General features: G+C 35.8%; 1 protein-coding gene across 4 annotated transcripts in view; it reads left to right on the top strand.

Annotated features, from left to right (window-relative positions):
* The first annotated feature begins 1893 nt into the window (after window positions 1–1893).
* The window catches only part of LOC131048186 (uncharacterized), a 48304-nt gene continuing 34976 nt past the window's right edge, over window positions 1894–15221 (top strand). For all 4 annotated transcript variants that reach the window (XM_057982076.2, XM_057982077.2, XM_057982078.2 and 1 more), the window contains exons 1-3: window positions 1894–2689; window positions 4348–4460; window positions 4618–4674. In XM_057982076.2, the coding sequence (XP_057838059.2) occupies window positions 2194–2689; window positions 4348–4460; window positions 4618–4674 (666 nt within the window). In that variant the 5' untranslated portion in view covers window positions 1894–2193. The remainder of the gene's footprint in view (window positions 2690–4347; window positions 4461–4617; window positions 4675–15221) is intronic.

A 15221-nucleotide genomic window follows, 5' to 3' on the forward strand; every position in this document is an offset into this window, starting at 1 on the left:
TAGTCTTAGGATTCAATTAAGGTTAGGGCACAATTATGACTCAATTAGGGTTGAGGTTAGGGTTGGGGTTAAGACATAATTACGATTAAGGATCAATTAAGGTTAGGGTTTAATTATCATTCAATTAAGGTTATATTTTAATTAGGTTTAGGGTTATGGTAAGGGTTCTATTAAGGTCAGGGTTGCCCAGTTAGGGTTAGGAATCTAGATTAATTAGTGTCAGGGTCAAGGATAGGTTAGGGTTGGGATTATAGGTAGTATTAGGGTTCAATTAGGGTTAGGAATATGGTTAGGGTTAAATTAGAGTTTATTTAGAGCTAAATGAGGGACATGGTTTAATTAGGGTTATAATTGGTATTAAGGTTATAGTTAATTATAGGTTTTTTTAATAAATTAGATTTAATAAGTGTTACAATTCAATTAGAAGTAGGGTTCAATTAGTATTAGGGTTATAGTTTAATTAGAGTTAGCATTCAATTAGAGTTAGGATTAGGACTAGACTTCACTTGGGGATAGAGTAAGGCTTAGGATTGAGGTTTAATTATATTAGGGTTAGGGTTTACTTAGAATTGAGGTTTAATTGAGGTTGGAGTTAGGGTTCAATTAGGGTTAGGGTTAGTGTTATACAAGAAATATTCGAGATAAGGTTAGGGTTAGGATTCAAGTTCAATTAGGGTTAGGGTTAAGGTTAAGGTTATCTCAGGGTTTGGACTCAAGTAAGGTTTAATTAGGGTTATAATTAATGTTGAATTAGGGTTGATGTTCAAGTAGGGTTCAAGTTCAATTAGGATTACGTTTATATGATAAAGCTTGGGGTTAGTATTAAGATTAATGTCGGGAGTAGGGTTAAGGTTCAATTAGAGTTAGGGTTAGGATTGGAGTTTATTAAGGGTTAGAGATAAGTTTAGGACTAAGGTTTAATTAAATGAGGGTTAGGGTTAGGGTTAGAATAAGAATTCAAGTTTTGATTAGGATTAGAATTAGATATAGGGATAGAACTAGGGTTAAATTAGGATTATAGGTTCTATGACTAGGGTTAGGGTTGGAAGTAAAACTAAGGTTAGGGTTAGAAATAGAATTAGAGTCAAGGTTATAATTAGGTTTAGGTTTCAATCAAGGTTAGCATTCAATTAAATTTAATATTAACCTTCAATCATGAAATGGGTTTAATTAATATTAAGTCTCAATTAAAGTTACATAAAGGGTTAGTGCTATGATTCAATTGGTTTACATTTCAATTAGGGTAATGAGAGAAATCTTTGACTTATGGTTAGGGTTAGGGTAACAATATGATCACAATTCAATTAGGCTTAAAGTTATGGCTTAATTAGGGTTACAATCTAATTAGGGTTAGGGTTACTTTTAGAAATAGGATTATGAACAAAGTTATAATTATGATTATGATTAGAATTATAATTAGGGTTAGTGTTAGAATTACAATTACAATAAAATTAGAGTTAAGTTTCAATTACGGCTAGAGTTAGGATTTTGGTTCAATTAGAATTTAATTTATTCAAATATTTTTATATTAAACGTATTAATATAATATTATTATATTTAATAACCGAATATAATATTAATACAAAATTAAAATTATATTCAATAGCATAATATTGTATATACATATATGTATAATACACACATATACATATGTATACATATATATGTGTTATATGCATGTATTTATGTACGTGACACACATATGTATACATATATAATTAGTTTAGAGAAGAAGAATTGAATCAAAATATACTTTATTCTTTTCAAATTATATGTAAAAAGATTTTCTATGTTCTCTTCTTTAATACCTTTTTTTAATTATTTATAATAATAAATCTCTATATTTAGTTTAAGTTTTCTAAAAATATCTCTCCGCATACTCTGCATAAAATATTCTATATGTAAAGTATCGGCATAAACTTACGCCTTCCGGAGCAACCACCAGTTATAAAGGAATCCTCCTCATCAACGAGATTTTGCATTTACAGATCGTTTCACGATCACTTCATTGTTTTGGCTGATACAGAGCACTTAAACTTCATTGTTTGGGCGAAGCTTGCATACCACATCTCATTTCTCTGCACAGGACTTATCTGTAATAAGATATATTTTTCAAACCCTAGAAGCTTTAGACCAACTAAAAATAGACAGATGCAGTAAACTGTAGAAACCCTAACCAGCAGCAGCTCAGCAATGGCAACAGGCGAGCACCCTTCCTTTATTTATGACACTCTCTTACCTCTGCTGGGCCAGGATGATCTTTCCTACGAATCTCCTTCTGGAGAAATTTTGCTTGAAGAAGCCCCCGATATTTCTCCAAACACTAAATTCAGCAACAGAAAGATAAAGACTAAGAATTCTACACCTGCCATGGGAACTGATGAAGAGCTCCAATTTCTCAAAACAACGAGGGTTTCCAGTCCAGAACCGTGGTTGGAGAGGGGTCTTACTGTTTTACGGCGGGAGATAGGTGACGCAGAAGATGCTATGTGCAAGGAATCCAGTGACGGAGAAATAGAGTATTTGTCCCTTGAGGTCTCATGTTCGAACTTGCCGGAGGATCCCAGTGCTGAGCCGGTTACCCCTGTGATGGTTTCACAGGTTGAGGACAAGTTAAAGGCTGTTATTGAGTTTCCCTGGAGTGATTCTCACAAAAAGATAACGAGCCCCCTGCTATTGCTTCATCAAGGTATTGCTTCTTAGCTGGTTCTGTTTTAACTCGTTATATGAGCGTCACAATATACGCATTCGTTGGCTATGCCTTATTTTCAACAAAACGTATGGCTGTCGAGAAAAGTGAAGGCAATCTGCTCAGCCTATTAAATAATTACATCGGAAGCATTTGGTATAAGATTCTATACAGCTGCTATACATAAAAAAATATCAAGCATTCGGTACAGTAGTGTGAGCTAAAACTTTGGCTACATTAATTCGCAGAAAAAGGAAAAATAAAAATATACACGGTCGAATCAGAGAAGAGAAAGGCTTCCTTGTTTACAGTCACACCCTTCACAAAATTTTTGTTTCTCACGGTTTCTTAGAAGGTCTAATCTGAAAAAACTCAACTTCTAAAGAAACCGTGAGAATAATTTCCCAAGATAATAATTTTGTATTATGTGGATTTGCATATGACGATCTCTCTGGGGTTATCTGTTTGAATAAGTTTCTCTTTTGTTTATCTTCTTTTGATCTGTACGTCAATTTTTAGTGTTAGTTATCTGCTTTATCTTTGGTTGTTGGAGCACACTTATCACTCTTGATTCGCAGTTGGAACTTTTTGTACTTAGGAGTCTCACTGACCTCCTTTGGCAATTTGAAGCACATTTCGCATTTCTTTGCCATTACATCTTCTTCCCGAATCTTTGGAGTTCGATTTACCTACTTTGGTCATGTATGGACTTTTATTTTTTCCTTTCCTTGATTCTTGTTGTCATTTTTAACAAGTGCCTGAGTCTTTTCTCACCGATTCTCTACAAATGCGAGTGATTTTCCTTCTTTCTCATGACGATCTGCCCTGACAACTGCCCTCAATTGCTTTCCATTGCATTTTTATTACCTTTATTTATGTATTGCAGTTATTTGCTTTGAACGGTTTTTTTCTGGTTTGATGTTCAATGGACAGTAGTAGTTATAAACTTATTTGCTCTCATTCAGGCTTTGAGGACTAACAGTTTTTCAACGTTCATTTTGTCCTAATCCTATTTTTCATTGAGTGTTTGGGATTGGGCCACACGCTGATTGGACTCTATTCTGTCTCCCTATATTGGGACAAACCGATACAACAGCCACACGTTTATTTTAGGACCAGGAGTCACTCTAACTGTAAAAGGTTTTATTTATTTATATGTTTAGTTTTTCAATCATTATGTTTCTGTATCAAACTCATTTGGCTTCAAAGTCCAATTTGAGTTTTCATTGGGGATAATGAATTTGAAAATCAAAATTCGTGTGATGTGGAGCCATTTCTCTTCTCAACTTTGAAAGCTACATTTGATGAACTGTCGAATCTGAATCCTAGCTTATGTTAATTGAACAATGAATATCAGATGCTGCTGTCAGGATGATCATGTACTTTTTGGAATGGATACTGTCATGCCTTTGCAATTAGTAGTTTGTACAATATTTGAAGAGACACAACTGTCATAATAGAAAAATGGTGATTTTTTTTGATGGCTAGAAAATTCACACCAATTCCCATTCCCACCAAGTTTTAATAATTAAACATGTCTATTTTTCATCAATGTTGTATACAATTTATTAAATTTTTGCAATGTCAATGTAAATGTAAGACTTGTCATGGAGTTCATGTTTGAATCCTTGACACATAATCATATTGTTGAAATGCAGAAATTATAGATTTTTGTCATTTTCTTTCACCAACTCCAGAAGAGCAAGCAGCACGCCTAGCAGCAATTGGACGTGTTTCGGATGTCGTCAAATCTATATGGCCCAATTGTGAAGTATGTTTCTTGATTGAGGCATTTGTGTGCATACAATCATATATCACTTACATATTTGCATGCCTTTTGTGCCCAACTTATATTTACAGGTGTTTTTTGCACAAAAAACTCTGTTTTGCATGTTTGTTTTAATCTTCAGTATGTGATTGACATGCAGGTGAAAATCTTTGGATCATTTGAGACAGGTCTGTATTTGCCCATCAGTGACATTGATGTAAGTTGAAGCCTACACTTAATAGATATATCCTTCACTTGAGAATAATTAAATATTCGTAGTTTGTTGTGCCACAATTGCATAAATTAAAAAAGTTTCATTGTTTAAATAGACAGATGCATAGCTAATAGGAAACTACATTATAGGAACATGGACAGTGTCCCTGTCCCCACACCGGTATTTTCTGGTGACTGCATTTTTATATAATATAGCCATATCCATATTCCTTTACTCATGAACCCTAGTTTAGAACTTTGAATGGTGTCATCATCCCTGTACCAGTACCTATACACCATGTCTCCAGGTACGTATGGACAGAGAGATTTACCTCATCATCTTCAAATATTCTCTTGCTGAAGCAGACAAGATTGTCATTTACATTGGTTTCAGTTTTCTTTCTGTGGATAGCCAACTGTTGCTTTCAATCAAACAAATCAATTATTTGATTATGATAGCCGACTCTTAAAAATAGTGTCATGTTAAAGCAGACCAAGTTTTCTGTTCCATTGGTATCAGTGTTTCATTAGCTGACAATCAATTATTGTTTCCAATTCAATTGAGCCAATTATTTGATAGCCAGAACAGATAGGATGCTGAGTCCTAATATAAGCTTGATTTCCAAACTTTATCCAGTTATGTATCATAAATGTTCTCTTAATGCCTAGGAATATAATGTGATTGTCCTGTTTTAGTCTGGCCTTACATAAATTCCAATTTGTAGGTCCAAAAAGCATGAAGGGAATAGGAGTAGAGTACTGATTATTTTTACAAATGCACTCTTGGATTTATAGAAATACACAGTTTAGGTACACGTGTTGAAAAAACAAACTTCTTCAAGTCTTTATGTTATTTTGTTAATGCTTAAATGCATATATTAGAGGATCACTAGAGTATGGCAAATATAAATGTTAAAAGCGCTCCCTATAGAGAAATTACAGCAAGAGAATATAATTGTCTTGCAATCCCAATAACTGGAATGGTGTATACAATCTTAAGTATATCATTTATGATAAAGTCATTAAGTATGTGTAACAAATGTGTGTGTTCTGTTTACAATCATGGCTTTGCCTTCTTTTCTTATGCACTGCAGAATTAGTGGTATAAGGAGGTTGGGGGTATTGATTATGGGTTAGAGAATAGTGAATTGAGCTGCATCATGCTGACGCCTCCGGAGCTACTGGAGATTGAGTTTCCATGTTCTTCACAGAGAGAAGCTGCTCATTATTAGTCAATTTGTTTTACACCAGTAGGTATTTCAAACTTGAAAGGTTGAGTAGGCTCTTCCCATAGTTTCCCTCCTTTCAGTAAAATGTCTATGAAGTTGGTCTCCATGTGAGGCCATATATTTATGTGATGATAACAACTCAGTGGATGAATTATATAATCTTAAAACACATTAGCATTTTAAATATAAATTTAAGTCTGGAAAAATCAGAGGCAAAGCTTGATGTTCCTCTTCAGAATAAGTAGTTTTTTGACAACTCGAAGAAGTGTTTTCATGATGGGTTGTTACCACGGTTTAAAAGGTATGATGGTGGCAAACAACTCTTGTACAAAAAGCAGTAAATAAAACCTTGATTTTTGAAAATGAGGGTATGATAGGAAGTACGAGATTATCAATAAAATAAGCAACAGCAACAAGGCATCAAGTATTGAAGCCCTTCTTGAAGCCATAGCCAAAATAATGCAAGAGACAGTAAGGAAAGTGTTATGCAACAATTTTAGGTGGTAAGGCCACGATAACTAGGAGTTTTTTAATTGGGACTGCAATATTCTATCACAGTGCACTACAATGCAAGTATAGTAGCCAAAATACTTGCAACTCAAACACGGGAGTCATTTTTGAAGTTAAAGGCACAATGAATAGGGGATCTCTCAACTAAGGAATGGACTTGAAAGATGTATTAAAGATCAGAGTTAGAATTTGAGATTACTACTAAAGAGCAAGGATGTACTTGGAAGGTATATACTGAAATGTTCAACATCTCAGGAAGTGGGACATTTTTCTAAGGGATATCTCTCAACCAAGGAATGAGTGTGCACTTGAAGAAGTTTTGTAATTGGTGTGTTTTGGGGAATCATTATGACATTGAATAGTCCAAATGCAAACTTACGAACTTTGTTCTTAAGGAATCTTGAACATTTGCCACACAAATGAGCAATCAAATAAAAAAGGCATTCTAACATGACTTGATGACTAAGAAAGCTCAAGTAGGCAATTCCAACAAGGCATCCAAGAAAGCTCATGGGAATGAATTTAGTTTGGAAAAAGATGTTAGTTAAGTATAATTCTAAATAAAGAATGAGCATTAACAAATTGCCTGCTAGTTCGAACAAGGCATCCAGGAAAGCTCATGAAAGGATATTAGTTAGATGTTAGTTAAGTATAGGCCTAAATAAAGAATGAGCATTAAAAAACTGTTTGTGATTTTAAGGGGCACAAACTTTTGGGGAGAGTGTGTAATTTACCACCTCTAAGAAATGTAATTAATATCTCATTGGAAGCATGTTGGTTTTGAGTTTAGGGACAAATAGAAGCAACTAAAATAAAAATAACCCAATTATGAGGATTCACCATCAATTTAATGGTTGCTCTGAATTTTAGTTGATTATAATAGCTTAATTACACAATCCAGAGTCGGTAAGGATGATGGTATGTTCCTTGATCATGCCTTCCACCAATGTTCGAAGCTTCAAGCCCTCAGAAGCACAATTGGGCTAGGTTTGACCCTTAGGTGATTGACGGATTGGATTCCACTACTTGTGGCGGCTTAGCTAAAGGACAATTTTGGGTTTAGATTTACACTCTCATCAAGTTGTAATCTGCTTGTTCAAAAGGTAGAGATGTCGATATCTATGTAATTTAATTTTTTTAATATAAAAAGAAAAATAAATAAATTTTGAGGCTAAGTTGCTGATTCGGGTATGGGAACCGAAATTAGGTATGGTGGTATGACAATATTTTATCTTCCTTGGGTACGGGTACGAGCATGTCTATATATGTTCAAAAATATAAATTATAAGAGCCATAGTTGGACTACTCGCGACTCGTCTCAACTCGCCAAGCCCCTGGGAAAAAAACTCAGGAAAAACTCGGCGAAAAACTTGACAACTTACAAACACGCTTAAACTTAGTAAAAAATGCATTTTTTTTGCAAAATTTAATGAGAAGATGCATCCAATGAGTCAATAAATGATAACACAAAAGAAACAAGCTGATTCTAGATATATTTAAATGCAAAGTGTCTACAAAATCGCATCCTCATGAGGAATGCTGATGGCTGGAAGCTTGGAAGCAAAATAGTAAATTACTAAATAGTTTTTGTAAAAACAAAAGTAAATACATCATTACAAATTACAATTACAACTTCCTCTTCCTAGCTCTAGCAAAAACTTGGGGAGAGGTAGAACTAGAGGGTCTAGTCGTATAAGTCTCCTGTGGGCGTGACTGTGCGTCCTCACTCGGTATGGTTGACTGAGACTCATCCTCCATCCTGGATGAAGCTATGTCTCCTCCTGCTTCTGGCACTAGCAATGAATCCTCATCCTCATCCTCTTCCTCTTCAATGTCATCCAGCCTGAAACCAAATCCGCCCCCCTCCTCCATAGCTTGCCTCTCCAAATCAGTGATGCCAGTGTCGGAAAACAATGGAGGCTGCCCCTGTGATGTCCAATCACTGTAAGGATCTATATCATCCAAGTCAATTGGACCACCTTCTAGTTCCTCTACCTTCCTTACGCGCAAACGAAGATTATATTGCACGTAGACAAGGTCATTGAGCCATTTCTGCGCTAACTTGCTCCTCTTCTTCGTGTGGATTGCTTCAAACAAGCTCCAATTGCGCTCACAATTGGATGAACTTGCAAGGCTGACATAAGACTCTGAGGGCAAATTTTTTGAGATGTGGGGTGTTTCCACCCCAATTTTGCCACCAAGCATCTGCAAAATAAATAAAATGGAAAAGTTAGAAAGCAAAGAGAAAAGAGAAAACATAATTTATCAATCATTTGAGTCTTTAGATCCCAAAATCCAAATGGCAAATGTTATACCTGGGGTTTGAGTGGTTCTTCCTCTCCTAGCCAGCTCTGAAGAGAATAGCTTACCCCTTCCTCCCTCATAATTTTGGAGCTCACTCACAATGAGGTCTCTCTCCTCAACATCGGGTACCATCCTCTCAATGCATGTACTGAGGCCCTCCATGACTTCTGCATTCGGCTCTGAGTAAGAACCCCCGAACCTAAAACGAGGGTTGAGGAAGTATTCCGCTGCATGAATGGGTTGGTGGAGCTGATCGTTCCACCTCCTGTCAACAATTTCCCAAATGGGATCAAATTTGAGTCTATCCCCCTTGTTGTAATTTTTGATAGACTCCTTGGCCCTATCCATGGTCTCATAAAGATACCCCATTGGGGTTTTCTCCCCATCCACCAAGCGAAGAACTCGAACCAAGGGCTCTAACACCTACAATTGAAAAATACAAATTGCAAAAAGATTAAAATTTAAATAATGAAGTTACAAATTAGTAATGAGAGACTTGAATCAAGAATAACTAAAATTTAAAAATTAAAGTTTTGAAGTAACAACCTTCACAATCTCTGCAACCCTTTGTGCAAATTGGCTGTCGAAGACTATGCATGTGACAACTTCTTCTTCAGGCTTCTATGAATAAGGTGAGTTAAGCCATTCTCCACTCACAAACATTTGTTTCAAAGAAGTCAATGCAACAAGAAGGCTTTGCAACGTCAAGAAAATCGTTGCAAACCTTGTGACACCAACTCTCACCAAATCTTCCCCTTGGGTGTGCTGTCTCATCAAATTTAGGACCCAAGGGTGATTGTTAATGTATTTGGTGATCCTCCTTGCATCTTCCATAACTGGAGTCGCCCACTCAAGTTTTCCTATATCCTCCAAAAGAAGGTCAAGGACATGTGCTGCACAAGGTGTCCAAAAAAGAGTGGGGTGCCTCTCTTGGAGGATTCTTCCTGCAAAAGAAGAATTTATTCTTAAGAAATATGCAACCAAGTAAAACAAGCCACAACAAATGAAAATATTGCTAATGCCTAAAGGTGATAATTTAAAAGGATTATACCTGCTGACACATATGCTGTTGCATTATCTGTGACGAATTGCACCACATTCTCTACCCCCACCTCCATGACGACATGCTCCAACATTCCAGCCAATGTTTCTGCATTTTTCACCTTGCTGGAGGCATCAATAGATTTCAAGAACACTACATTCTCCTTGCAAGCAACCAAAAAATTGATGATGGTGCAGTTCTTGCCATTTGTCCACCCATCAGAAAGAATGGTGCAGCCATAATTTGCCCATTCAATTTTTTGATCCTCCATCACTTCTCTTGCCCTAGCAACTGCATTTGTGAGCAACCTGTAAGTGCAAAGTGAAATTAGGTCTTAGTAGTAGTACACAATTTTGATTTAATAAACAAGAAATCTAAAAAATAATTAAAAATGAAATCAAGTGGACTATGTAGTAATTTACTAACCTCCCACTAAAATCCTTGCGAGAAGGGGCCTTGTACCCCTTTCTTGAAACTGTCATAGCAGTCACCAAATTCAGCCAATAAGCATTGTCCGCCACATTGAATGCTATGTTGTTGAAGTACCAAAAATCAGCTACTGCAATGTCAGTTTTCTCATGTACCTCCTTATTCCATCCAGTGGCCTCTAATGATGGTTGTGCTCTAGGTGTGTTCCTGGGCACAAAATAATCACCTATGGACCCTGATCGTGATGATGGAAGTGGAACAGTGCCAGGTACTCTACTAGAGGAGGCAGAAGCAATGGGCGAGGTGATGGTGGGTTTGCAGATACGTGGGCCATGCCGAGAGCCCACTATGCCCTCAAGTGTTTCTTGTTCCTCTTCAAAGTCAATAGAAACACCTTGAGATTCAACTATGGCTGATCTCATGGCTAGCTTTGCCCTCTCCCTTTGCAATTTCTTCTCTTCCCCAGCTGCAAGTAGGGCATTCATTTGTCTTTTTATTTCTTCATTGGTCCCAGGGCATGCTCTAGCATCATGCCTATCTATTCCTGCAAGGTGGTATTTGAGGTGGTTGATGCCTCCATGAAGTATTTTCTCGCATATAACTGACTCAGGATCGGGTCCCCTATAGGCATACCTCCATGCCCCATCTCTAGCACCTCTAGGATGGGTGCCTATATATCCAGATCCCAGGGCATGCTCTAGCATCATGCCTGTCTATTCTCGCAAGGTGGTATTTGAGGTGGTTGATGCCTCCATGAAGTATTTTCTCGCATATAACTGACTCAGGATCAGGTCCCCTATAGGCATACCTCCATGCCCCATCTCTAGCACCTCTAGGACGGGTGCCTATATATCCAGATGGGCATGTATCTAGTGGCCATTGCTCCCTTGCCATGATTAATGCTTACTTGATCTACACATACAAAGTGAATTTTTTTTTTAACATTTTAGTTAAACAATTTAGCAAACTATCTACATTAGTTTAAATAAATTTAGACATCATTCAAAGTTTTTTTAAAAAAAAAGTAGGGTTTGAATTTTTTTTTGAAATCTAGATTCTTCAAAAAAATTGTGAAAATTCAACAAAACTTGTCAAATCTAGTGCAAATAACTTAGAAATGATTTAGACTACCTAGGAATCATTTCTAATCCATCTAAATGCAACAAAAAATAAACAAATTGTTTTAAAAAAGCATAGAAAAAAAAAAAACTTACTTGGGAATCTGATTTCCCTTCAAATCCCCTTCAAATCCACTTGGAATCACTCAAAAATCACTCCAAATCAGTTTGCAAGTCACTCCAAGTCAACTTCCCCCTTCTCAACCCAAAACCCAATCAAAAAACAAAAAATGAATTATGTTATTGCCGTTTTCGGCTAAAGAGAAACAGGCGGGTGAGTTTTTGTCACAGACTCGCCGAGTTTTTGCCAAAAACTCGCCAAAAAATCGGCGGTTTTTTGGCAAAAACTTGGGGAGTACTCGCCAGGCTACTCGCCGAGTTTTCGGCGAGTAGTCCATCTATGATAAGAACAATGATACACATAATTGCCAAAAAAAAAAGAATATTTAAATACCTTGTATTCATAATCTTTTTTTTTTGACTCAGGGGTATCCCCATGACCCCACCTAGCGCCCAACTTGCCTTACCTTGGTCTTACTGCCAAGTTGGGGCTGGGAAAGGGTGAGTTGAGGCGAGATTAATACCTTGTATTCATAATTTGCAACTTTGAAAATATTCAAGTCTGAAAATGTCATCACACAATAAAAATTCAAATTCAAATTCAAATTGATATTTATATTCATATTCTTCATAAAAAAAATCAGGGTCAACATCAACATTTGGTTCAGTTTCATTTGAACAACAATCAATTGGATTGCCACTCCCACTAGTTGTGTCAAGTGCAGAAGCTGGTTCAATTTCATTTTGCAAACTTTTGACAAAATGCAAAATTATTGGAGCAGGGAAGTAAGGATTCTAGGTTTGATGTGGCCCTCAGACTACAATGAATTTCTCATTTTTGAAAAGTTTGTGACCCAATAATGAAATGATATAAGTGTAGACAATGAGACATGGGTGGTGTAGGTAGCCTTATCCAGTTATCCTTTGATTGGATTAGTGAATATATGGTCATAATGGTTGCCATTTGATTAAAAGGCTAGAAGTTGAGATTCAATTTGAAGAGATTCAATTGATTCATCTTTTGGTCACCTATGTTTTTGTTGAGGATGTTAGATTAGAGCTATATCAAACCTAATAGGAGCTTGATGGCCCACTAAAGAGTGATTGGGAATCTCAAGTTATTGGTTGGTTTTTGATGATTTTGTTTCATCAAACATGCACATTTTCATACCACTGCTTGGCTATTTGTTGTTGAGGTAGGACAAGTTGTATGAGATTGTGGTGAAGTTATTTTGAGGTCGTAAAAACTAAAACTGCAATATAACCTTGCTTCAACAAACTTAGGAAGTTAAGTGTAAAGGTGGTGAAGATAAGTTGTAGTGGAAGTCATTTAGCTTTTTAAAGGGTGAGGTAGACTTTGATCTAGTGGCCTATTGTGATGTTCCCTTTTGTAAATGACCTAGTTTTTGCTTCAAATCACAATTCCTTATAGGGTTAGGAACATTAACTTAATCATAAGATCTATCTAACTCATTAACAAAATTCATTCATAAGGGAGTTAGGATAAGGAGGCATGATAGGGTTCATGAAGAAATCCTCTACCCTAGGCTCAAGAGTGGATATATAATCGCTCTTGCCCTTTTGTGGCCCTTTGCCATCCATATGAGGGGGTGTACCTAGTGAGGAATCCTATAGCCATTCCCCCTCTTCTTGCCACCCTTATTTTACTAAGATTTGGGTTCCTTAATCCAATAGTCAACCATGGTAGAGGTTTGTGGAACTACAATGGGGTGTCTGGAACATCCTTCCCTTCTAAGTCCAAGGGCGGAGCACTCCTTGCACTGCCTTGGCCTCATGGGATGATCAATCACCACCATGAGGTGTACTTAGAAGATGATCTCATAACTGTTTCCCCTCCTTGTATTCCCTCCACTAACCTCTTCATGGTTCATTGCATCAATCACATTATTGTCTTATATCCAATTTGGGAGATGCTATGTATCAAATATGTGAAGAATATTAAAATATTATCATGCTGTGTACAATAAGCAACTCTCTCTCTCTCTCTCTCTCTATATATATATATATATATATATATATATATTAATGCATATCCCAGCATACATTAAGTATCTCATGCATACCACACATTATATAACAATGCTACAACGTGCAATAATAAAGATTTCTGGACTGATCTAAATGCTTGATCGCTAATGTATTAAGGATTGCTCTGCCCTTATGAATAGTGGTCCTTGTTCAATTGTCTTTCCTTTATGCCTTCTCCCCATCGTGGCCTCTCTCTCTCTCTCTCTCTCTCTCTCTCTCTCTCTCTATATATATATATATATATATATATATATATATATATATTAACATTTATTTGAAGATATGCATTCTTTGGAAGTGGCTATCCTTTCATAAGGGATCGTGTCTCCTTATTGGTGCCGCTTTGTAATTATTAGCTATCACGAAATGATTCTTTTAATTGCACCTCGTTATACTCGAGTTGTTGTCTAAACTTAAAGGATCGTTGTACCTTTCCTCACTTAAAACCGCTGCTTGCTTATATTCCTAAGTTACCGGTATGGCTAGGTTTTTCCCGGAATCTGGGTACGATTCGACTTGGATTCAGATTCAGACTGGAATCCCTGTGGAATTGAACAGGGTTCCTTTTTTTCGTTGCTGAAACTTTTTTGAGTTTTTACCCACGCATCCCAACGAACTTGATGTTGACGTGGCGTATAGTTGGTGTTTTTTAGACAAATCCACATCGTGCGCAGTTTTTGAGGGTTTTTCCTTTTGATTTCGCAGAATGAAAATAACCCTAAAACTTAAAGCGAAAACATATTTCAGCGGAAAAGGGTGACGACACAGGCAGGAGGAATCACGATGCAGGCGGTTTGAGTGTTTGGCATTTGAGTGGTTGAAGCTCTCCGCATCGCTCAGTAAACATAAACGTCTGTAAAAGCTCGGTGATGCCAATACTCTTTGCTCGGCGACGACAATGGCAGGTGGGACCAACAGGTATGTAAATTTTTATTTTGTTTCAAATTTAAAAATTGTTCTATAGTTTGACTTTTTTTATCAGATCTAGATTTTTATCAATAAAACGAAATATAAATTTATTAATTAGTGATTTATATTTTAATTTATATAAATAGTAAATGTTAAATATTTAAATTTAATTTAGTGTGAAAATAAAATTATTCATAATTTATAAGTAAACCTATATATGATAATGATATTTTTACAAACTTCTAAATTACAAAATAGTTAAAATATTCATATTTATAATTTAAAATAATAATAATACAAATTAAAATTAATTTAATTTGTATTATTATTATTTTAAACATGAATTTTAATTATTGTGTAATTTAGAAGTTTGTAAATATATCATTATCATATATAGGTTTACTTAAAAATTATGAATAATTTTATTTTCACATTAAATTAATTTTAAATATTTAACATTTATTATTTATATAAAATTAAATTTATTGTTAAATATTTAAATTTTAATAGTTATTTTTTAACTTGTTGTAGATAGCATAATGACAATGATTGCTAGCTCTATTCCTCAACGAACTTTCAAAACCGACCCAAATTCACCTTTATGGAAATATGTCAAAATAATAGACCAAGTAAAAGGTGGTGGAACATTTAATTGGATATGCAACTTTTGTAGTGTGAAAAAAACTAGCTCCTACAACCGTGTCAAAGTCCATTTTTGTGTCATTCCCCAACAAGGAATCAAACCATGTCCAGGACAGGATGGAAATGGGTTGTGTTGACGTGTATTTTGTACACAATCAAACACAGAATAAAATACCCAAGGGTACCTTATCCTCTCTTGAATAAAGCCTCTGATTGCTGAAGATATCGCGAAAAAGGATCAATCAGGATGACTCCAAGG

This window comes from Cryptomeria japonica, chromosome 6 (assembly GCF_030272615.1).
Source record: "Cryptomeria japonica chromosome 6, Sugi_1.0, whole genome shotgun sequence".
Lineage (NCBI taxonomy): Eukaryota > Viridiplantae > Streptophyta > Pinopsida > Cupressales > Cupressaceae > Cryptomeria > Cryptomeria japonica.